We start from the raw sequence: 25,597 nt of genomic DNA on the forward strand, positions 1-25,597 counted from the left end.
GTGTGATCCTTGAGCAAGCATCAGAGAGCAAGCTGACAGATAGTTAAGCTTTGCTTTCTGATAATGTTCTGCGTTGCCAGTATCCCACAGCTGACCAGGTCTGGGGATTAAATTCTGGAGTTGAAAATACAAATTTTAGGGCAGATTTGCTGGTGGATGATGGGAAGAGGAAGGTTAAGGAGTTGTAGCTTTTGGTTGTACAATGGAAAAGCCACTGCCTCTTTCCCCACTGCATTCATACCCTGAAACAGACGTAGCAAAGGCTCTGGGCTCTGCTTGTCTTTAGGCACATCAGTTATCAGGTCTGAAGTACACACATACCTATATATGCAGCTTTTTGGAATAACCACACATAAACTTTAATACTCTACCAGTCCTACTGATAAATCAAACAGGTGCAAGGTTTTGAGTTGCTCTGCTCTACTTAATGCTATGGAAGGATAACCTTAGGTTAGATACATAGCTTGGTCATGTCCTCCCTGTTTTACATATGAGGAAACAGAAAGATGAAATTGCTCTCTCAAGCTGTGTGTCTGCATTCCAGGCATATGCCAGCCTCCTACAGGTTCACTGACAGCTGTAGGTGCAGAAAGAAGATGGAAATTGGCCAGCAGTGTGTTGTGTCAGACTCAGAATGGGTGTTCTTAGTTTCACGTTTGATGTTCTGTCTAGCAAGCCATATGGTCTTTGTTTATGAAAATGTAAGAATGCACTATAAGCCATGAGAAAAATGAAACTGCCACTAGTTCCATTTATTTCACCTGATTTTACAATGTAATAAAAACAAACAAACAAAAAAAATTCCAGTCAGTTATGACAGCAACTGCAAGAACCACAATGATGATGTGTTGTTGCTTGTTTGTTTCATCATTTCTAATATTGTAAAGCAAATAATTTATATAGGAACATAGAACTGGAGGCGCTCTTTAATGAAAAGAGCCACAGCTTTTCATAGCAGTGTGGTAAATACAGAGATAAAGTTATGAAGCAATTAAAACATCTAGTTCAGAGGATTTAGTTTGGCAACTGTCTTTTTTAGAGTTGTTTTTAGAGTAGTTCTGAATTCTCCCTTGAAACTACTGTGGGCATGGCATTACTGAGAGCTGCCCATGCCCCTTACAGTGAGAGCAGATGATCAGTTCTTCACAGGTCATTCTTTATAGCACTTGTCCTCTGCAATTGCCTTGGGTTCAGTCATGTGCCTCAAGGGCAAGAGCAACTGTTTTGGTATTCCCCGTGGGAACACTAGGGCTGTCTTTTCCTGGAGTGATGAAATCCTGATCCTGCAGTGCCAGTTCTGTTTGCAGTGCCCTGGTGTGTACTTTTGTTTGCTGTTCCCTGGCTCTTAAGTCATTTCCACTCATTCAAGTCGGGTTATTACTACACTGTGGAATTCCAGTTCATAAGGGAATGAATAGCTTTAACCTGAATATTATTTCTAGTCTTTTCCTCATTTATTTCCTGGACACCCTCACCTTGCTCTCTCCCCAGCTTTGGCCTTTATTCTGTAATCTTCTGTGACCTTTAGAAGTATTTCCTTGCCAAAAGCCAAATAAAAGTCTCCACACAATAAGTTTCTTCAGTCGATACTGAACTTTAAACAATCCATAATGATTGTCTCGTTTTGTTTTAAACTGTTTTCTGCCCATAACTGTGTGCATTGTTTCATACAATATTCTTGATCAAATATGATTCCTTACCAGATTTCTAATCTATTTAACATATTCTATGAAAGGTCACAGTATTTTGCCTAAAACAGATTGGATCTCAAATTCAAGCTCTGGGTTGTGGTTCATAACCCTGATTCTGAATTTGTCCAGTGGCTCCACTTTGGGACTTAACCTTGTTTCCCAGTTGTTGGTCAGATAAACTGGCTCTCCCGTAACTTTTCAGCCCTTCAAACAATAAGGGAGCTTATAGTCTTTCCTCTATACACAGTCTCAAGAACAATTTTCAAATCCAAAATTTACCTTGAGTTATAGTCCTGATATCTGTTCTGAAAGCCAGTACAGAAACTGAGTACAGAAGTCAAGATGTTCCAGGAAGGCAGAGCTAATGCGTTTTTAGATCCCAGGCCCATACTGAGTTGTACCTGGCAAATGAGGCTGACCTCCATATACCTCATGATACAGTCAAGGTCTTCTGCCTCAGAGGTTTATTTTTGATGGTGTTGCTGTCAGACACCATCCCAGTCAGAAAGCCTATATCTTGAGAATCCAATGGAATAAAATTTGGGAAATTTGTAACTAACAGTGAGATTAATGACCATCTAAACTAGACAGCAATAAAACTTCCCGATTAAGAATTCTTTAGCAGCTTGTATAAGACATTTCTTCTTGTTTACACAATCTGCTCTCAGTAGTGTGTGATCTCATATCATTTTTATAGTACTTCAGATAAACTCTTTGATTATATTACATTGACTTAAGTTCACTTGAAGTTCATTTAATGTTTTCACTCCAAATACCTACAGCAGAAACAAAAAGCAACATCAGAAGCAGAAACATAACTAAAAGAGCAAATAATTAAAGTGTATCTGATGTTGTTACATTTAATAAAACAAGATTGAGACTGATACCAACCCTGACCCAGATGCCACAGTGAAGGTGATGAAATATAGTACAAGAGTGGGTACTGCTCCTGCATGAGCTGACACCGAGCACTACTAGATAGTTTTAAGGTCTCCTTATGTTTCTGTGGTGAACCCATTCCTGCTGTCCAAATTTCTTAAGCAGCACAAACACAAAAAATGTGTTCTCTGCCTGACGTGAACAGTGTATCACTACATGCTCATGTGCTTTGGTTATCACCATGCTATGGTAGGACTTTTTAAGTCAATGGTGTGAGTACTTTTCCATGCACGTTTCTCCAGTGGCTATTGATGCAAATAAGGGATCTGCAAAGAAAGGAGGTTACTTCTCCAAGGCCAAGATAAGGAGCATTTCATGCCAGATATTAAACCTCCTCTACTAGGTGTCCACTTCTCGCCACTCTCTGGGACCAGCTGTTGTCCAGTCCAGCTTCTGCTCACCCGCTGCGAAGGCATCCAAACAGCAAAGCCCAGGCAGACAGCAAATGAGAAAAGGAAGCTTCAGTAACATCTGTATTCTAATGCAAGTGACTTCTAGGGTCTCTCATATTCAGTATGATTTTGAACACATTATTTTTTGATACACAGCCTTTCTAGGAAGAGCAGTAAGAGGAGACAAAACTGAAAGCAAAAAATGGTTGAACCCCTCTGCTGGCACTTATGAAAGAACATTGCAGTTTTAGGGGCAGTGCTGGGCAGGGAGAGGAAGATGCTGGAGGGAGTGCAAGGAGAGATTGATTTGCAGTTGTGAGATAGATTGCTTGTGTTAACCAACACAAGAGATTGCTCTTATCCGCAGAGAAGGAAGTTACAAGAAAGACCCAAACAATAGGTGAAGTCCTACCTTACTTAAATCAACAGATTATCAACTGTGTGTGCGTGGTTTCCATAAACACACAGGATTTTCTAAGCTAGGAGAAAGTTAGTGAGTTTGATACTTTCATACATTGAATGTTCATAAAAACCTATTTGAAAAAAGAAATTTTCATGTTAAACCTCAGCACCTCCATGAGCAGCAGGGTTAGGACCAGTGTCTCCAGGACTCTTTATGCCTTAGAAAAAGAGGTTTGGAAACTCTCCCTGTCCAAGATCACCATCAGTACCAAACAGGACAGTGTAGAGCCTGTCACAGCCCCTGTCATCCACAGCTACATCAGAGGCTTAAATAGAGACCTGAAGGGCCCAGAGCTGCCTTTTGTGCCCAAAGCTGGGACAGAGCTAGCTCTTCTGCATCCCATTTGTGGTTTTACTGGTATGGAAGGATGGCCTTCAGGAACAGAGTTGTACAACAAAAACTTGCAGCCAACAGTACAGAATGTTTTCCTTTACCGAGTTTGGGGATTTCCTCTCATTGCAGTGTCAGACTCAATCTTGTTTCCTGGTTTTTGCTTCAAAGGCTCCCATGCTGTGTGTGCGTGGTTTACAAGGCTTTGTTGGCATGACACGTAGACCTTTGTGATATGATAACTTACCTGCTTTCTTGAACTTTTGAGCAGTTGGCCTTTACTCTGTGACTGCCACAGGTGGGACTACACACTAATCCTTTTATGCAGTCTCTCTGGTCTCAAGTATATGGGAGGAGAGGGCTTGATAAAGGCTTTGAGTAAACTCCTTTTGGCTAAAACAGAGAAAGAAAGGTTATCTTGGGTTATATTTGTGTCTAAACTCAAACCACTTGTATGTAAATAAATTACCTTCCTCAATGGAAGTAACCTTAAGGAAAGTTTAAAAAACCTTCACACCTTTCAAACAAATTGGCCAGAAAAAAAAAAAAAAACATAGCCAAACAATTGATAGTATCTGGGAGTTGCCTCTTTACACAGCTCCAAGTCAGGTTTTAGAGCCTCCCACATTTCCACCTGCCACGATCTCACAGCACGGTGTGAACAGAGAAACAGAGTGGTAAAAAACAAAGCAGGGGCTCAGCTGGAGATGCACTGCACGCATTTAATGCCTTCCTGTGCAGGTTATCTTTTGTTCTGTGGGTTGGCAAGCTAGAATAAACAGATCTGGGTGGCACAGTGAAGTTGCTGTTTCTAATGAAGCATCCCTCCTCAGTTCCTTCATTTCTGAGTATTTTAACTCCACGGTGTCTGGGGGGGTGATGGCCGTTGATGGAGGGTGGACAGGAGTGCTGGAGGCTGTGTTGAGTTTCAGAGGACATGCACGATGGAGCAAGGGCCAGAAGTGTGTCTGGGATGTTGGATGCCATCTCCTCCCACCTGAGAGCACAAAGCTCTCAGCAGGGTTAAGGTCTGATGTGACCAAACAAAACCACAGCTTTGGAGAAACACAATCATTTAGCTCAGAGTGGACTTACAGGGGTGGAGACTTTTAAGTTTTCATGTGTTCAAGACTTGCTGGCAGTGTCAGGAATATAATTGGGAAAAAAAAAAAAAAAGAAATTAGTCTTCCAGTTTACATCCTAAAAGCTATGGCTTATATGGCAGGAAGCAAATGCAACCTTAAAAACAATTAGCAAGGCTTCTTAGGTTCCATGTAGTAGTTTCTGTGAAAATATATAAAAAATATATAAATATATATTAAATAAATATGCATATATAAAAATTTGATTGTTTTGGCAACTACCATAGGAACATACTGCGTCCCATTTGGGAGGCAAAACGAATTTTAAGTAGCCTTTTGGATTCTGATTCCCCACCTGGCCTGCTGCTCTCTTTGTTCATACAGAAATCTTTTGATCTGAATGTCACTGCAAATAAAAAAGAGAAGAGCTGCTCCATCTGTTAGGCATTGCATCTGACAGATGATGGTGTAGTTTAACAAAGAATTAGAACAACTCTGACATTTCCTTTCTGATCTAGTTTAAGCCACAGAAAGCATACTAGACATGGATTTTTATTTTTTTTTGAGCTTTTTAAAAAGAGAAACTAAGGAAGAGGATGTACAAAGCAGCTATAATGACAGAAAATAAAATACTAAGATAAGTAAATGTATTATATTTTTTTTCATTTTGAATGAGTACAAGAATTAAATCATCATGTTGTCCTGCAAAATCTATGTATGTCCTTTGACTACTAACTTTGGCCAAAATTGCTATCTGTATCTTTCCTCTAAAAAGAAAGAAGAAAAAAAAAAGTTATTTTAACAAAAGTTTTTATTTTTTGAGTGAGACTTCACCTCTGTTTTTATGCATGTGTTTTGTCATAAAAAGAGCTGAAGAGAGACAGGAATAATAAAATATTTACAAAGAAGTGTTTTGCTGTGGGTTGATCCTAATGAGTTTTAAACTGTAGTGGCATTTTATCTAGCCACTGGCTCTTATTCATAGACACAACCAAACCATATACATGGGATTTCTAATACTGAAATGTTGCTATTTAATAAGCTGCCTTATTCTCAAATACCAGTGAAAAAGCCACTTGCTAGAGCAAAGAGACACCATTGCCAGCACTTGACCAGTTGCCCTTCTCTGGGAGAGGGCACACTTAGCCCACACTTAATACAATATACTTCGAGTCAGATGTCCAGGAAAGAGTTCTCCAAGTTATCACTGAATTTTGAAAACTTGGTCAAGGAGAAAGACTGGTCCCATCATCAGGAAAAACAACCTGTTGTGTTTCAGTACTGTTAAATCAGCTTGATTTCTTTAGCAACAGTAAACACAAGTAATCCCTCTGCAGAAAATAATTGCCATGGGGAAGGCAGTGACAGGGGATGGAATCGTCATGCTGCAGCTCCTAGCAACCAGCATCACACCCCGAGGACATTCTGCTTGCCCAGCTACGGGCACCCAGCCACTCTCCTTGCCCAGGGGTGACCACTGAGGTACATGTAGGCATAACACCTGTGCCTGCCCTGGCCGAGAGGCACTGCTCTAGAAGAAGAGGTTATCATTATGTAAGCACTGAATTTCCCCGGATGTAGTCTGGCAAAAGCTCTGCCCTAACACATCGCTGAAGAGGGAGTCTGCTATCTTTGGACAACCACGTTTGCACCATGCCCCCAAAGAAAAGAAGGAATTTTCATAGCAAAGAGCTATGAGATGTATTGTCTTCCTGAAAAACTGAAACACCTGGGAGACCAAACAGACAAAAAAAAAAAAAAACAAGTGCAAATTCTTAAATGCCATCATTAAATTTAACAATGTAAGGATAAAAAGGTAAGAGGGAGGTACAAGGGTGAAGGGTGCTGTGCCAAGCAGTGAGAATTCTCTTGCAGCCTTGGCACAAGGAGGTGTGGACGTGGGTGACAATGGGTAATTTGCATGAAGCCTCCTGTCAGTGCAAGGCGTGACAAACAGAAATGGCCGCACTCAGCTGCTGTATGAAGTGGAGTTTTGGTTGTAAAGTTTGGAGAGAGGGAAAAGTCCAAGGCTACCGCGAGAGAAAAAGACGAGAAGAAAAGCTTCTGGACGAGGAAGAAGTAGGTATTTATATGAATGGCTTAGAGGTCATCTTGAGTGTGACCAGTGTGACTGACATAGGCTCCAAGCCTCGTCTTCGTTTCAGCTTTGCATGTACACAAGCTAAGCTTGGCATCTCATTAAAGGGGTGGGGAATTAAGGTAGTGTTAGTCAAACAAACAAGTTACACTTGTTATCTTCCTTCCACAATTAAGCATGAACTTTGTCTCTTTCTCACCATCCTGCTGTGAAACTGGAATTTCTGTTGTGATTGTATATGGCTCAGGTATTGTGTATGTTGGTTAAGTGGTGTCTGGGTTACATATCAGTCAGTCCAAACTGGAAGAAACAGGAATAGATGCACAAGGATTGGGCTGAAGAGAGAAAGGGAAATAGCTAACACACACACACACACAAGCACACCTTATCTACTGCATCTGTAAATTCTTCTTCATTTATAACACAAAATAAGTGTGGTCAACAATCTTAGAGGCTGGCAGATTTCAATAAAAGTGAGAAATTTCATATTGCAATCTCACAAAAGAGCTTTTGAAATAGATTTAAATCCAGTGAGGATACAGGAGATTGACTCATAAACAGTTGCAGAGGGGCAACTGCAACTGTTTGGATGATATCATGGAGCTTTATTGTTTCATTATTGTGGGGTTTCACAGTATCATCACCAGACTGTTGTTTTTGTGAAAGACCTGCCATATTGCCTAGGCATGGGATACAGGCAAAGGTGCATGTGGAGCTAACAGTTGCTGTGATTTCTTATTTTCATGGCTCTGTCAAGTCTTCAGCTTCCAATGTCCTCTCAAATGTAATCTCAGTAGAAAAAAATTAGGAGGATTTTTTTTCCAGAATATCTTATATTTTCCTGGTGTTAATCTGGCAAGAATTTGCATTCCATGGACATGAAGAGATGACCTATATGCTGCTTTCCTCCAGCTGAGCTTGTGAACTGCTATATTATATCCAAGCTCCATCTCCAGGCTTCAGAAACATTTGTACCTTTTATCTGCCTGTTTCAGTTTAATTGCTTCTCTATGGATGTCAAAGCCTTGTAGTGTTTTTCGTTTGTTTGTTGTTTTTTTTTTTGTTTTTGTTTTCTATAACTTTCCATAACTTTAAATGATTTTATAGTATTAGAAGCTTAATTTTCTATTACACTGCTGTTTGTTTTTCTCATCTCCAAAAGGCTTTTGATTTGGTGTTGGTTTTTAATCACTGAGCATGAATCTCTCTTTTTCAGGAATCTTACTTGTATTACTACTAGTATTCATTAAATTTGATCTCAGGACTTTCTGTAGAAATGTTTGTTGTAACAATATTAAGACAGGATATATCCAACTGTTTTGTTTCAGTCTGAGATCAGAATAACCTATTTCTCTTGGCTAGCTCTCAAAGGAAAAATCAGTCTCAGCAGAAGGGGTAGATAAGCAATATCTGAGTTATCACTACAGCCTGGATCTCCATCCTCTCCAGTGATATAATGATATTGCAACTGTAGATGTTCACTTCATTTACTTGCATCCTTTTGTTTTCCCTTTGGATCAGACTACACAATCCTACATTTAGAGACCTTGAAACAGCAGGATTTCTGGCAAAAAGGAACATTGAAGAAACATACACAGGGTGTGCATTGTGAAAGGATTTGCAGTTGTCTGTTTTATTTCTTCCCTGTGTGAAAAAAAACATTTCTGTTCTCAAAGGTTTGGTCATATCATCTGTAAGTAAACGGCAGTAAATGAGTGAGTGTCCCAGTAACACAGAACAATGTTTTATAAGATCTTAGTACAAAAATTAGTGTAACAGGGCCCGGGGGAATGGAGTCAACCAGTGACAGGGGAGGTTCAGGCTGGATATGAGGAAGAGGTACTTCACTGCAAGGGCTGTCGCGCACTGGAACAGGCTCCCCAGGGAAGTAGTCATGGCACCAAGCCTGTCGGAGTTTAAGAAGCATTTGGACTATGCTCTCAGTCACATGGTCTGATTTTTTAGGTAGACCTGTGTGGAGTCAGGAATTGGACTCGATGATCCTTGTGGGTCCCTCCCAACTTGGGATATTCTATGATTCTATGATTCTAATAAAGGTTAGAGGAAGGGTTGATGGGATGACCTGTATAAACCCAGAACATTTGTCCCTTTCTGTAACCATCTTGCTAGCTCTAGATATCTCCTGTGCCTCATAAAACTGACATCTGACTGAATTTCTCCTTAGCACAGCATTTTAAAAATGCAGAAAGCCAAGGATTTCCATAACATCTCATGAAAAAAACATCTCAGTATTATTTTATCCTATTCTGTTTCCTGGGAAGAGGAGTCCATTCTCCTCAGAGGCAGGAGGCTGGACTAGAGGTACCTTCCAGTTGAAGTTATTCTGTGATCCTAAACAATGTATTTCTTAGTTCAACGATTTAAAAATGTTTTGAAAAGAAAAATATCAAAAATTTCAAAAAGTTTTATATGTTTTAGCATTTATTTTTTTTTGGAAATGCTCAAGCTCTATGTTGTATTTTAGAATTCTTTTGTCCTTTAGACATTCACTTCTAATGAATTTGCTGTTTAACACAAATGTTTCCCATCTCCAGCGACTTCCTCCTAGACTCTTTTCTTACTATAAAACTAACTAATATGACTTAATCTTCTGCAAATATAGTTTAGTTTGTTTTGTCTCCTCTGGGAAACTACCTTCAAACATTAACCAAAGAATTGCCTTAATAAATAAATGTACTAAGGTGACAAAACTTTAGACTTGCTGGCTCTGCTTTATCACCCTGCTGAGATCAACAGCTTTTCAAATGGCTGAAGAATGTGCCTCATCTGTTTGGGCTCTCATGTAAACATGATGCTTAGATTGTCCTCAAAGGTTGCATACTTGTCCTCCCCTCCCTTTGTCTCTGCCTGTGCTTACCCACTTTCAAAGAAGCCTAATTCAGGCTGGAAGAGTTGCAGAGAAGGGATGTCAGAATTACCAGAGGAACTGAGATGTGACTCTTAAGAATTTGGTTTATTTATCTTAGGAATATCAAAGACTGACAGAAGATACGATAGGTCTCAACAGACAGGGTGAAAGGAAAGATGGGAGGAAAGACATGGGCTGAGGATAACAAAGAAGGAAAAGAAAGCTAATTAAGCACAACAGCAGTTGCTAAAACGTATGTTAGATCTTCAGAGGTGTCTTCACCTTTGAACGTTGTGGAACAGTGCTCTATTTGGAGTAACGGGGGAAAACAATGGGCTAAACTGAGTTATGATCATTTTAAGGAGAAAATGGGATGACACTACTGTACACAGCGGGACCCAGATCTGTCCTTCCCAAGACTCCTGCTTTGGGTCTTCGGACACTGCAGTAACCCTTCCTATTAAATAAACTGATTAGGATAAACCCTTTCAGAGTATCTATTATAAGCACTCTAAAAAGTCTATAATTTTTTTATTATTATTATTTTTCTTCTTGCTCTGAGTCTGTAATAAGAATGCTTAATAGTTTCTTTTGGTAAAGAAGATACAAGCGCCAAGCTGGTAAATATCCATAATATCTTGGAGCAAAGATACCAAGTTATCTATTTGCAGTACATTTTATTGTTTGTGACCTTAGTGTGCCTTTGAAACACCTGACCTTTCTCAGAGTGCCACGTGGCGATAGCATTCTTGTGTTTGCAATCTTTATCTTTCTAAGTGAAAGGACTAAAGCACATGTCCATGCCATTACATATATTGCTTGAAATATTCAAACTATTGGATATGTTATCTGGCCTTGATTTAGGCAAACAAGGAAGAACCGGTTCTAAATATTTATATAAACACCTACCCACATAATGGTAAATCTGTATGCCAATGTGACAGATTGAAATCTACTCTAGGATTCAGTTTTCTCTCATCCACATCCGCTTTAACAACCAATGCATGCCCACAGAGGAAGTGTATTCTTTGCTAAGTGAGCCAATGAAAACTGGAAAGCCTAATTTATTAGGACACAATAAAATAAATTTATCAGAATTTTTTAATGAACTGGTATAATCAATAGTCTTTTAGTCAGTGACAGGAAAATGTTTCACAACACCATCAACCTCCTTGTAAACTTCCTGAAGTTAATAAATTGAAACATCTAGTTTAGTGTCTCAGCCAGTTACTGACGCACAAGATTAAGCCCCAAGTGCACGTCATTTGAATATAAATGAAAAACACGACTGTCTTCCCATCAGTTAAACATGTCGGTAAATGCAACCCACATCATCTCATCTCAAACACTCTACCAGCAGTGTTTCCTCTTCTCCCCTGCCCCCATTCTTGCAAGGAAGGATACTAGTTAAACAAGTTTGGACACAAAACTGTGTAATTTAGCCTGTAAAGCAACACTATATAGGAGCAAAGAGCCAAGAAATGAGAAGCAGTGAAACACGAAAGACAAAGCCAGCCCCTTGCTAGAAGGATTCATGTGTTGACTCTTCTAATACCAGTGTCCAGTTTAGTATTAGTGTCATATTATGCTGCATATGTACCTGGGGCCCTTCTTCAGTGTCTTGGTGAAGAAGGAAACCATGATTTACACTCTAAGAAGATTCAGGTAATGTCTTGCTTTAGTTCCATACATGTGTATCAGGCTAGAAGTGACCAAATCACATGCCGAACAATTAATTCTCTTTGGAATTACACTCCAACATGAAAACTCATTTTCTGGGGAACAAAAAACAAACGAACAAACAAATAGCAACAGCAAAAAGCCAAACAACCAAACACAGAATCACAGAATCACAGAATGTTAGAGATTGGAAGGGACCTTGAAAGATCATCTGGTCCAATCCCCCTGCCAGAGCAGAAACACCTAGATCAGGTCACACAGGAATGCGTCCAGGTGGGTTTTGAATGTTTCCAGAGAAGGAGACTCCACAACCTCTCTGGGCAGCCTGTTTCACAAACACACAAGCAAAAACAAAACCAACCAACCAACCAACCAATCCCCCCGCCCCACACACACGCAAAAAAACAACCAAACAAACAAACAAAAAAAACTCATTCCAGAGCAGAAAGCAAATTTTCATGTAACTAAGTTATGCCTTATGAGACTGCCTCCTATACACAAAATCTTGTATAAATAAGACTGGCATGTCTTCGCAAAACTGAATGTTTGCTGACAGCATAACAAACATATCTGGAAAGAGTGCTGGTAACATTACGGTTTGGTTGATGTCTTTTACTAGAACGGCTGATGTCTTTTACTAGAGTGGCTTTAAATGAAACACTATCTTAAAAAATCTGTACAGCAAGAGTCGCCTAGGATTAATCTAATTCCTCAAACTACAACAACTAAACATAAAATCTTACATTCTGCACATTAATAATCAATTTTTAATTTTTAATTGAAAATGTACACTAAAGCATTATTGTTTTAAATGAATCTAATTTTTCCATACTGCAATAGTTATTTTTGAAGTGTTTCTGCCCAGCTAGTTTTTCTAATGGGTGTCGTTCTGTAATCCTTCTCTAATGTAAAACAACAGCATTCAAGGCATTATGTCTCTGGACATTGGAAATTCCATACATTATTTCAATATCCTTTATTAATGGGCACAAAGTGTGCTCAGCATAGTTCTGCTTTCTCACAGTGAACAGCATGCTCACATTACACAAACTACTTTAAAGAGTTGTTGCTGGAGTGTTTTACTAATTCTTGGAATATCAGCTCAGATATACTTGGAATCAGATGGAGTAATGGAGTAAAGTTTCCCAGGATGTTTCCAGGCCTCCTGGCACTACATTTTGTTGTTAGGAAAACAATCATGTTTCCTGATTGTCACTAAGACAGAACCTTTAATAAAAATTAAAACATCTAAAGACTAGATTATTTAATCAATACAGGTTGTCTCCTTTTATTAGCTTGAAAATACATTGTATTTTAACTATATACCTCAGGCTGCTATAATATAAAATTATTCCTACTTATGTTGGTATAAGAGGCTAGTGTAAAAGAGTATATATGAGAACAAATGTAATCTCTGTGCCCACAGTCTTTAAAGTAGACATTCTGTAAACTCTGGTGCTTGTTACTACTTTTAACTTCTTACTGGCTACCAGAACTCAGCAACAAATCTCCACAGCCTATTTACGTGGTCCTAAAAACAGTTTTATTTGCTCAGTGCTGTATGGAAGAGTCCTGGAGACTTCCTTGTCACAGACAACAAATCTAGTTACCTCATTCAGTTTTTACAACTGTTTGTAAAAAAAAAGTCCAAAGACAGACATTGGCAACAAGAATTTGAACAGAGTAGAGGCATCACAACAAGATTTTGACTTTAAATCAGGGCATTTTTCACAGCTAGTTTTCTCTGGATCAGTATTTGCTATCAATCATAGATTATATTTCAGCTTTTCAGGGGCTACTCAATCCCTTTTTACAGCAGTCACTGTTGCTAGGATGTGCCCTGGTGTTCTCTGCCAGGTGCATAAGTCATGCTTATTGTGTCTTGTTTCATTACGTGAAAAGGATGTCAGCCCATTTTCTTACTTTGTATTCTTGCACTCCTGTGCAAACTTTTCCCCCTCTCTTGCCAGCCAAGGAGAAGCTTGTAATGAGGAGTATGGGACATTACAGGATTGCCAGACCAATGTTACATAAAGAAACCTGTGACTGAAGAAAACTGTCTGGATGAGTGCCAACATCTTCTGTTGGCAATTGCCCCATCTTGAAGGAAAAATATCTTTGTTATATATATATATATATATTTATACACACATATATATTTTTGTTCAAATATTAAAACCAGCTACGAAAATGCAGGTTCTTTGAGGGGGAAAAAAAATCATAGTCAAAAATGTAACACATTATATATATACATATAAAAATTAACCTCTGCAGTTCTGAGGTAAGGAAACTAGAGTGTATATTTTCATCCCCTGGATAAAATACTTGTAGAAGTGGGCATGCTTTACACTGCAGAGTAACTGTAACCTGGTGGAAGCAGGTTGTTGGCATCACGTACGCTACTACTTTTACAAAATCTGCAGAGCAGAAATCCACAACATTCTTGTAAACTTCTCCCTAAATTTAGGACTCCAAGACATACATTTTTTATGCTAGTTGTAGCAGAATTATATCCTTTAGTGTTTTCTTACATCTGAAGTAAAAAGACAAAAAAGCATTCTCATTGTGCAGTGATACTTGCCCACCCTTACATAGAGGAAGACATAAAGCTCTGTTTGTTCCATCTGAAGCTCTGATCCCACACACGTTATGGACACTGAAATGTTGAAATGAAGTGTAAATGAGTCAAGCTGCAAGGAAAGATGGATTTTACACTGCATAATTAATAGGAAATTGTATCCTGAGAAATTCCTTTCAGATGTACACCCACACTTAGATATCACATCAGGACTGTACTCTGTTTCTCACCTTTCTGTACATAATTAAAAAAAAAATAAATATGAAAGCATTTAGCTAAGTAATTGTTGTTATATTGTCCCTATAACTTTGTTAGGGGAAGTATCATACATCGTATATTGCAATGGATGTTAATGTGTAAATCCTCTCTTCTTTTCCTTTTTTATTTAGAATTGTGTTTTTTCAACAAGTGATTTTATGATGTTATTACTTAATGTGAGGTTGCTTTTGCCTACATGAGAAGTTCCACTGATTTGATGAGCCATTTCTGAGAGTATCTATAATCTGCAGGAATAGATAGCATGCAAAGGAAAGCATTGATGGAGGCATTTCCCTTCCTAAATTGTTATGTATGGCTAACAGACTGGCTTCTATTGTGAAAGATAACAATTCCAAGGATAATTCCCTGAGAGATCACATAACAGTACTGTATTTTAGTGTGCAAAATTACATGAATGAACGGTGGACAGAGTTGAAAGCTTTTCTTCTTGCTTTATGGTAGTCAAAGCCTATACCTCAAAGCCTTACTGTTAGGTAGAAGTTTCTCAAGAATATGGATTTATGTTATCTTCTGTGAAAAGCTGTTTGTGTGTAACCGTTTGGCTTTGCTGAAATATCAGCACTTAATACTGATATTTCAGTAAAAAAATTGAAAATAAAACTGTTCATGAGAGTGATGTATTTGGTTCAGCATATTTGAAAACTAGTATTGTTCTCATTCATAGGCTTTATTTTACTCAATTAAAAATGACTCCTTAGTTTCTACTGGTCACGCCTCTGGAATGTTTCCCAAGAGGTAAGTCATTATATTCTGACACCTATGCACTCCCTAATCATTAAGTTCTGATTATGGCACCCTCCCAGGTTTTTGTTCTCCTGTACTTTGTGTCTTCCCTCTATTAGTTATATCTGTTGTTATGACTTTAATGATACTCACCCAAGGTTTTGCATTACACAGTGTTTCAGTTGCTCAAAGACAAGCTGCGTGTATTTGGAGCATCCCTACAGGATGTTCAGGGAAGGGGCAGGTAGGGGCTGGCCTGGTGGATCTCAGACAGACCTAGATGCTACTTTGGCACCAGGCTCATTCATCTATGGAAAGATGAGATACTCTGGGTCATATATAGCGGCAGAACCAGGGAAATTAACAGTCCTGGTCTGCAAATGCAGCTGTTCACTGCACTGAAGTGACTCTGAAGCAAGTCAGTATTTCAGCTGTCATTTTTCAGAGGTTTATGTAGTTGATATAAACACCTAACCTCTATTTAATCCTACCTTGAACACCCTAGTTTGTTTTTTTTTTATTGTTTTGTAACTTAATCTAGTTGGAGCTCCATGTTTCAGAAGTATCATATTCATATGTGACAACTTCAGTAATATGTGACAAATCAACAAGTTGTCAGGAACTGTGACTTCTAATGTGTAGACCAACTGCTGTAGATAAAAAGCTGACAGTCTTGAAAATAGTCTTGAAAACACTTTGATTAATTCAGGGGATGGAGACTTGCTATTCCCTTTTGAGTAGCTGGGAGGATGAAGTCCTTTTCCTGCATCTGTTTAGTAAAAGATCCATAGTACAGTCTTTCAGTTTTGCCGCTATATTTGAGAGTTTTTCTGCCTTATATATTTTTTTCCCACATGCATATGTAAAACATCACAATCACTACCTTTACTAGTGTGTATTCTGCTAATTGTAGGTTGCACCCTGCTAAAAATACCTGAAGGTAAATTTGCTTTCCATATAGTTTCAAGCCTCCACCTTCAAAAATAAAAAAGGGATTTTCCTAGTAGTGTGACTTAGAAGGGTTATACATTTTGCATTTATGGCACTTTTCCAGCCTATCTGTTGTGAGGAGATAAAAGAGTTGACTTTCAGCTGCTGTTTGGGGTATGATAACAGACAGAGGCAAATAGTTCAGCAGAAGTGACCTTGCTGCACTTCTCACCTCTGAGATGAATCCAGAAGTGTTAAGGTTGAAGAAAAATCTTATCAAGGAACATCTTTGCAATTTGGTCAATACTGATCTTTAATATGATTATATAATGCAGAATAGAGTGTAAGTCTCTTTAAAAATATTGTGGAAATTTCTCTTAAGACAATGCCACTCCTGCAAAATAAAAAATATTTCATGGAAGTATGTCAATTTTGCTAAAAACCTTGATGGAAAAATCCTCAAATGATTCAAAGTTAAAACAGACTACTTAATTTGGATTTTCATTCTTTGTTTCTAATTTCCATTTTATTTCCTCTAATTTCTTTATCTAGACTCCTTACCAATATTTAATATTATACTAGTGAATAAAATTCTTTTGATATTATTGAAAACTTTCAATACCCCCTTTCTAAGTTTGTGAATCAAAAAATCTTAGAACTTCCGTACCAGGAGATTTTTAATGAAAATGAGCTTTTGGCTGTGAGATCCAGACTGAACAGAAGTTAGCTTCCTAATGACCTGCTGAACAGCAGAGACAAAAACCAACCAACCAACCAAAAACTTCCAGCTGTGGTTTAAAAAAAAAAAAAAAGGGCACAAAGGCCATAAAGAAAAAACAACAACACCAACAAACAACAAATAAACAAAAAACAGATCCAGGAAGAAGGATGTATAAAAGAACATCTCCATTTCCCATGAACAAAATCTCATCCCTCACCCTGAAGGGATCAGCAGGGCTGGAAGCAGAATATGCTGCTCTGTTTCAGTTGTCTGACTCACACAAAATGTTGGATGGAGGCCATTAGGATTAGGCAAGCGAGTATTGGCCAGAGGACTCTTAAATAATTATTTTCCACTCTCTTTGTGTTCTGTTACAATCCCTGACAGCCTGCTTCTTCAAGTACCTCTCTGCAGCTGCAGATGGCTACTTCAGAAAAACAATGGGTTTCATCTCTTGAATTTGCATAGCCCGTGCCCTCATTAATACTATCATCATCTCTCTGTCTTGTCTTCTGTGTAATTCTTGCTGTACATTCCTTCCAGGTGTAATCCCACCTTGCTTACAGCTGGCATACAATGAAATAATACATTTCTCACCTGATGGAGAATGCTGTCTTGGTTTTGTTGGTTACTTGATCATTGATTGACTTTTTGTTTTTTTTTAATTTAGTGGTAAAGGTTCTTCCAGATCATCTGCAGTCCAGCTGACCACTAAGATCACCATCTCCTGGTCTTTTAACCAAGGCTGATACTTTCTTAAACAAAAAGTATTAATTTAAGTAAGAATTGTCGGGCTTAATTTTGTTCATCTCTGTAGGAGTAGATAATCCTTGTTACTGCAGGAGCCTAATGCCTAAATCTGCTTTACCTTGTCTGTAAGTTTATAGTAGTCCCTTCTGGCTTTCTGTCTCTTCTCATCTAGAGTACAATGTGGCTGCGGAGGTCTGGATTACAGTAATTATGTGCTGGTGAGAGATGGTTATATGGTTTAGATGTGACATCTTCCTCAGGTCCTGAAGACCAACTTTTTTTTTTTTTTTTTTTTTAATTTGGTTGCATGTGTTACTGCCATCTGGTTACCTAATGTTTGTCTGCAGCTGTGGAGAAGCTGCTGCAATGATGCTGGAATAAAGGAAACATGAGGAAGCTCTTTCTGTCAGCCAGCAAATACAGATATGCAGTCCATCACTCCAATTTTTGGCTTTGTGGGAAGGTACCAGCACCCTTGTCATGACCATCCAATGCATGCTGGCACATACCTTGTTTTTCCTAGGTGTGAAGCAGGTTCATGACACCACACTGTATTCCATGGGGTGAATGTCTCGTAGCTGAATTTACAGGTATACCAAAAGTTAATTTCTATAATAGAGAGCTACACAGATAAAATGTGTTAGCTTGTAGGCAGCTGGACCAGTCTGCCAGCTTTTCACATAGGACCTTTGTGTACCATTGGTGTGTTTGCCTGTTAGCTTTGCAGAATACTGGCAATTATTCCTGCATTTGGTCTCTTGCTTATTTTGGACTCTTAGCTAGGACAGACATTATTTTGAACTACATGATTTGCATCTCACAGAGTCTTAGAATGGCTTGGGTTGGAAGTAAGTGACTTTAAAGGCCATTTAGGTCCTGAACACCTCCAGGCATGGGGCATCTACAGCTTCTCTGGGCAACCCGTTCCAGTGCCTCACCACCGCCGTTCATAGGTGGACACTTACATATTGTTGCGTTAAAGCTCAAAGCAAGTGGGAGTGATACCCAAATAGTTATTATAAGTCCAGTTGTGTTCAGTGTACTGAACTATCACGATTATGGATGCACAAAAAATGTTATACACCCTCAATCTAGTTGCGTTCCATGAACTACCACAGCCATACCTAAAAGAGTTTGGCTGTATTCAATGTGAACTACCACAGCTAGATTAATGAGCAGTACAGTTTACTAAAGCAACAGATATACAGGTTCTTTGGATTGTTGGTGATAAATTCACTGTCTGCAAAGCACGTGCAAATACCAAAAGTATGAGTAATACAGCCTAGCTACAAGCATGTTAAAAGATATGAAGCAACTCTACAGAGATTTTTAAGTTTTCCACACATATGCAGCTGCTTGATCTTTTCTGGATGGGAGGGAACTTAATTCAAGATTCATGACCATTTTTCCAGGACTGTGGTCTTACCATCTTACCAGATGCCTGTGGTCTTACCATCTCTATAATGTAATTGCATGGACCAAGGCCCAATGACCAGTCACTGTATTTATTCCTTCGCAACAACAACTGTATCCTCTGGGACAGTGTTCTCCTTGGTGTCACTGTTAACACTGTAGGAGATGTGTACAGCTAAGTCCCATGTTTAGACTGCATCTGTTGGTGAATTTTCAGGTTTTCTTGCAGCATTCACTCTTGTTCCTCTCTGGATCACTTTATCCTAGAGAGGACTGCCTGCCTAGTACACATATCAGTAACTTCCCTTTAGTGCTTCAGTGCAAGGATTACTGCTATTCTAAAGCCACTGCTTCTGTTCACAGAGTGGGTTTTCTGGTCTTTAGTTTCTGCTCATTGGCAATAGGAATGGTGAATTCCCTAGCATTGGTTTTGTCTACTGAATCAGTTTTGAATGTGTGTGCCAGGTGCCAACGCTAGTAAGCATTGTTATCGTGGAAGATATTAAGAAACAGAGTTTAATCATCTTGTTCTTAAGTAAGCATACCAAATACATCTACTTCATTGTCAGAGCTGTATTGTGATAGCTAGAGGCCATGTCCAACATGCGATAAAATCACTGGTGCAACTGAATGGAAAACATGGGGGATCTCTCTACTCCCTAGGAACTGCCAGGATTGTTTGCTGTATTGTCAGCACATTAAGGTTATTAACAATAGATATATTTTTAAAAAGTTAGATTAACAGAATTCTCAGTAAGTTGAGTTCATAATAATTCAGGAGTGATTTTCCAAGGTAAAAGGTGACTTAGGTACCTGCTACGCTGCTGGGCAGGAGATGGGATATCTCATCTTTGCCAAAGCCAGGCTGTTATCTCTGTATTTCTAGCTGAGGCATTCCAATGATAAGTGGCTCACAGGGTGCTTGGTGGGTGGGGGTGGCTGTGCTAGCTGTAAGGAAGCAGCCTTCAGGGTTCAAGCTTGATGGTCTCAACCTCTAGTAAATGCAGATCAAAGTACTGTGCTATTCAGCTGCATATCTAACACACAGGCAAAATAAAGCTCTGCTTCAGGCACAATTCTCCCCTTTAACTACACTCATCTCTCCACTGATCACCCCTGGAATGTTGACTGTTCTGTGATTTTTATTTCTCTCTTTAAATACAAAAATGTATTAGAAATAAACATTCGAATGGTTAGAAACTGAATGCATCCCAGGAGCGATACCTCCAGTATAGTTTTACTTTTAGTCATCTTGAGTTACACAGAGAAAATGCCACAGTTGGTGACTCCACAACATTACAACATGCACTTAATCCTAATAAGGAGGGAGAGGCTGTGGTTAACAGGTTGTTTTTCATCTCATTTTGTTTCTAAACAAGCTGATAACTAGTTCTGAATCATGAGTTGGGAAGAGAAGTCAGTGCTTTTGTCAGGCCCAGCATTGTTTGCAGGAACATTTTCTTTTCTACCTGGGGAGTTAGTAATCCACAGATACCAGAATCCAAAACAAAGTCATGCTATCTCATTTTATATATTTCATACTCCTAACTCAAATCAGGATTGTCAGAAAGGTTATTTTAGTTTGTTTAAATCAAATTGGCTTTGGAAAGATCTTGCCTGATTTCTCGGTTTGTCCTCAGGGTATGTAAATTCTGTGTTGTTTTGGGCAGAACTGGTTTGAACCTTGGCATTTTGTGGCTTGACTGTTTGAATCCACCATTCATGGGCAACCTGTCAAGAGCATTTACTTGATTCATTTATTTTAATTTCCAGAGTATCAGGCCAGCACACTAGACTTGTGCTTACTTTCTGTTCAAAAGATACAGTATTCTAGCATCCTTCTAGTGGCTAAAATAGAAGTCTTCTACAGAACCTGCTGCACAGGGTGTTTTTTATTTTTTATTTTTAAGTAAAAATCTGATTTGACCTTCCTATGATTCAAACACTGTCTCCCACACTTCTCACTCCTGATACAGCTCTTACTCATGGCTAGACTGAGCCATGGTAGTGCTTTCTTCAACAAGAAATCTCACTAACTGAGGACCGACAGTGTATGTTTGTCAGAGTGTGGATCTGAGTGTCTTAGAAAAGAGCAGCTGAAGATGCATTTAAGCAGCTAGTCAACCTGCATCCCCTTGCACACGAACACCTGGTATTCTTTGGCCAACATATTCCTCTGTGTCCTTAGGGCATGCCTGGGGAATGCCACTTGGGTGGGTGAAGCAGGGGAGGTCTTCAGAAAAGTTGTCATTAAAGTTGTCATGCTCGTTAAATTCCTCCTCTGGAGGTTGGCTTTGCTTTTATGACCTGCCCTTTCTGTGCCTGTCCTGTGCTTGGAAGGTGTGTTTAGAAACTGAAATTTCCATCTTGTTTAACCCCCTTGTGCCCTTTGCTTTCATGTGTCTCTTTTGCTCAGACTCCTCCAGCACGGAGAAGAGAGGGAAGCAAAAGGAGGCAGGGATGTGTGGGAACTGGATATGAAAGAGGGGTGACTCGTGAGCAGGGGTCTGCTGGTACGGCATGAACATAGGTGAGGTGGCTGGGCAGCAGCCCTGCAGTGAGAGGCAGGGGATGAGCGTGGGGTTGGCTGTTCTGGCAGGCGTGCGGTGCTTAGGCGTGTGTGTGTCGGGGGGGAGCTGGCAGCTCTGTAGGTGGAAGCAAGGTACGGGCAGAGAAGGAAGAAGGCGTGTGATGAGGGAAGCGGGTCTGGGGCAAGGCTGGGAAGGGCAGGGGGTACTTAGGAGGGGAAGTGGGCAGGAGGCTGGGGCAGGCTTAGGCAGGTGGGTGTTGCCGAGGATGTGGGTTGCGCGGTCGGTGTGCGGAGGGGAAGTGGGCACGGACTGGGGCGGGTGGCGAGGGGATGCCTTGAGCAGCGCCCCTGGGGCGGGAGGTGCCGCATCGCCGGCGGCCCCGCCCGGACCGCGGGGCAGCCCCGAGGCCGCGGTTCCCGGCAGGGGGGCGGGCGGCGGGCGGGAGGCGGCTCCGATAAAGGACCAGGAGCCGGGCGGCGCGGGCAGAGCGGAGCGGCAGCGGCAGCGGCAGCTATGGGGATGCTCAGCCTGCCGGGTTTCCTCTCTTGCGGGAAGAAGAAGGTGGGGATGGGGGGGGGAGGCACAGGGCAGGTGGGGGAATTCGAGCAGGTATGAAAGCATGAAGGGCAGGTGAGGTACAGAGACACCTGGGCAGGTATGAGAGCACCTGGGCAGGTGGGCGATGGGGGTACCTGGGCAGGTGTGGGAGAACAGGTATGGGTGAACCTAAGCAGGTAGGATATGAAGGTATCCCGTGTGGGCGTGGGGCACTTGGGCTGGAAGGGTATGTGTACCTGGGCAGCCATGGAAGTGCTGGACAGGTGAGGTATGGTTGCACTTTAGCAGGCATTAAAGCATCTTCAGGCAGGTACAAGAATATAAGGGCACTCAGACATGTAAGCAAAGGGGGATGAGCTGGGGTCAACACCTGGACAGGTAGGGGTGTACCTTGGCATGTACAGGGGCACAGTAGGGGGGGGTGTCCCCTGGAAGTGATGCCCCCACAGGGGCTGAGGTAGGAGTAGGGCAAGACTGTCCCTGAAGATTCTTTGGGCTCTCTGGGACGACATTCTCTAACAGGTCCATGCTGCCTGGCCAGGGACCAGCTGGACTGGCAATCCGCCTGGCTCTGCCTTCCCTGTGTAGCTGCCCTGCTCAGTGATGCCCAGGTGCAGCTGCGGACAGATAAGTGAGGATATGACAGCCCTGCTCACATCGGGGGTGAGTGATCCCAAGCCATCCTTCTTCTCTTCCAAGGACTTCAGTTTGTCAAATGAAAAAGATGCCCATGCCAGTGACAGCGATGAGAACTTGGAACGTGGCAACTGGTCGAACAAAGCTGACTACCTGCTCTCCATGGTGGGCTACGCTGTGGGCCTGGGCAACGTCTGGCGTTTTCCCTATCTCACCTACCAGAACGGTGGAGGTAACTGTATTGAATGGCCGTTTTGGGTGGGCACACCTTGCTGTCTCTGAGAGTGGTGAAGGCAAGCCCTGAGGCTGGGTGTGTTTTGTCAAAGCTGGATGTGAGCATCTCCTTGGGAAATGGCATAATGCCCACTGATAGGAAAGGCAAGAGGAGGAAGAAGCATCTCTGTGTTCTTTGGGTACCACCTGAGGAGGGAAATATTGAGTTTTAACTGCAAACTTCCATCCGAGTATTCCAGAGCTCTAATGATCTACTCGTGACAGGCTTGCATCTTTTTATCAATGTGCCAATATCCTCTGTTAACCTAAATAGCCATTATCCTTCCTCAGTGTTAACCTTCTGATATGTTTGTAGAGAGCAATTGAATTATCTCTCAACCTTTGTTTTGCCCAGCAAGCAAGCTAAGCCGGAATAATTAATCCAAGCTTGATAATTATCCCCATCAGATACTTGAGAAATGTGAGGCAGAGAGAACCTTTACCTGCTAACAGGATAAACTAGTGGCAAAGCCAAATGGAGGCTCTGGATTCCCCGCCTATGATCCCAGGGCTTTGTCTACCTGCCAGACAACTGCCCCTAATTAAAGAGAGTGTAAATGCCAAGTAACTGCAGAGAACTTACCCGTATAGACTTCTTTACTCTGCCTAACAGTCATTTTAAGTCAAATTCTGGTTTCTGAATGCAACACAGTGCTTTCAGCTGCATGTGAAACACAAGATGAGATTCTTGGTACAGACGTTTTATTGGTTTGAGGTTATTGGCCCAGTTGTCTTAGTTACGGTTGTTGAAGAAAATTGTGAAAACAAAACAAGCCATGACATTATGCCATCTACTAGGTGGCTTTGTATCTGCTGCAGCAGAAAGCTTAGCATTTGGAGCATATCTGTGCCATTTTTTGTATCCTTTCTTTGCCCCAGCTAATTCGGAGGGGGGATTTACATCCTTAAGTTACAGCAGGTATTTGCAGTTCCTTGTAGTACTGGGTCCTTGATTGCTTTTATGTTTGACAGCAAAGAGGATGGATTTCAGTTCACTTACACGTGTGGATATCAGGTCATGTTTAGGAAAGCTGAACTCTCACTTTCCCTATTTTTTGAACACACACAAAAGCAGTGCCAATCCCTTTACAGAACAGGGTTCTCATTGATATCAGGTTAATGTGCACTTTAAGATGGACTCACACAAAAGCCGTGCTGAGATCCTGTTTGACACAGGAGTCAGCCAACCGTATAAAATAATTTTCATGCTTTGACATCCAGTAGCTACTCTAACAGTGCAGCTGCAACTCACAGTTAAGTACATGAAGAGATGGTTCTGTTCCTCTTTAAATTAAAAGCCAGAAGATGAAATAGAAAGCAGACAAAGCCAATGGAGCCTACAGCTGAGCAGTGCTCCTGTTTCTCTGAGAACAGTCTTCAGCAGTTCTTGTAAAATGCTTTTAATTCTATAAGAGAAATAATACTATGTAAATAATTGGTTCTTCTGGTAATCTGTGTCTCTTCATCATAGGTACTATTTAGTCTTACAGAAAAAAAGGTTTATAAATCTATATTCTGCAAAAAGCAAAACAAACAATCAGTGGGTTATTTGAGGCAGGGAAAAGCGGGAGTATAGAATGTACTACAACTGTGGTGACTACTGAAATATTCATTGTTTTATGTGCTGTTTTTTTTTTTTCCTTCTTCCTTCAGGTGCTTTTCTAATCCCATATACACTGATGTTGGCATTAGCTGGCTTGCCTTTATTTTTCATGGAATGTTCCCTGGGGCAGTTTGCCAGTCTAGGGCCAATTTCTGTCTGGAGAATATTACCATTGTTTCAAGGTGGGTATCGTTAAAATTTCTTATAGTTATTTCTCATTTTATTAGTAAACAATTCCGTGGACTAATCATTAATCCACATCTATTAACTATGAGAAGTCATTTTTTTGTGTGGAGAATATTCCTACCATTACAAGGTTAGTGTTACACTCTCAAATATATATCTTTCTCACTAGTGAACTAATAAATAGGTGTGGGTTAATGATTTTCCATGAAGTTGTTAATTATGAGGGGCTTTATCTGTGATTTGCCCTGGTGTCATGCAGCCTGCCAGGCTAACTGCAGCTGTCCAGAGAGAGGAAAGTTAGAGAGCTTGCTGTGTGAGGAAAACCCTAGTTAAATACTTGGCACTGTATGTAAGAGGTTGCAAATCATTTTTCGGAACTTAACTTTACTGCTGTTTCTTTACGTATATATCCTAAATACCTCGCAAAGCAATTCCATGCTGATTTGCTAATTCTGTGTTTGGCTACTGGAGCTGGCACAGGAAAACAGGGTTGATTGTTTTGTGCACCACTGTGTGTGCATTCATCCACGTCACTGCATTGGGATTCATCTGTTGTTATGATAAAATAGGTTAGACGCCAGCTTTATAAGATGAGGTGCCTCTTGTGATAAGAGAAATTATATTCTGTAGTAGTAGTTTGCATATCTCTGTGAGAGTTTGAATTTGATATGAAGACATGCATTTGGAAGCAACTGGCTGCATGCGTTACTCAATTATATTCATCCAGGACTTCTACTGATGGGTGTAAAGGACTATGTAATTGGTCTTGTTTGTCCTCTTTATCTATCAGAGAAATTAATGTAGGAACAAGGAAGTTTCTTCTGATACAGTAAGAACTTTACTTGCCACCTGCTCTACAGAAACAAAAGGGA

At 40.4% G+C, this 25,597-nt stretch overlaps 1 protein-coding gene across 4 annotated transcripts in view; it reads left to right on the plus strand.

Moving 5' to 3' along the window:
* SLC6A14 (solute carrier family 6 member 14) overlaps positions 1–25,597 on the plus strand; it is a 42,512-nt gene that overhangs the window by 5,460 nt on the left and 11,455 nt on the right. Inside the window, exons 1-3 of one of the 4 annotated variants that reach the window (XM_083797703.1) lie at positions 6,842–6,976; positions 22,727–22,895; positions 24,590–24,721. In XM_083797703.1, the coding sequence (XP_083653829.1) occupies positions 6,857–6,976; positions 22,727–22,895; positions 24,590–24,721 (421 nt within the window). In that variant the 5' untranslated portion in view covers positions 6,842–6,856. Of the gene's footprint in view, positions 1–6,841; positions 6,977–21,445; positions 21,469–21,879; positions 22,031–22,726; positions 22,896–24,589; positions 24,722–25,597 lie in introns of those variants that run through there. The other 3 variants (XM_083797706.1, XM_083797705.1, XM_083797704.1) reach the window with 3 other exon arrangements.

Source organism: Anser anser (genome assembly GCF_964211835.1).
Source record: "Anser anser genome assembly, chromosome: 13".
Classification (NCBI taxonomy): Eukaryota; Metazoa; Chordata; class Aves; order Anseriformes; family Anatidae; genus Anser; species Anser anser.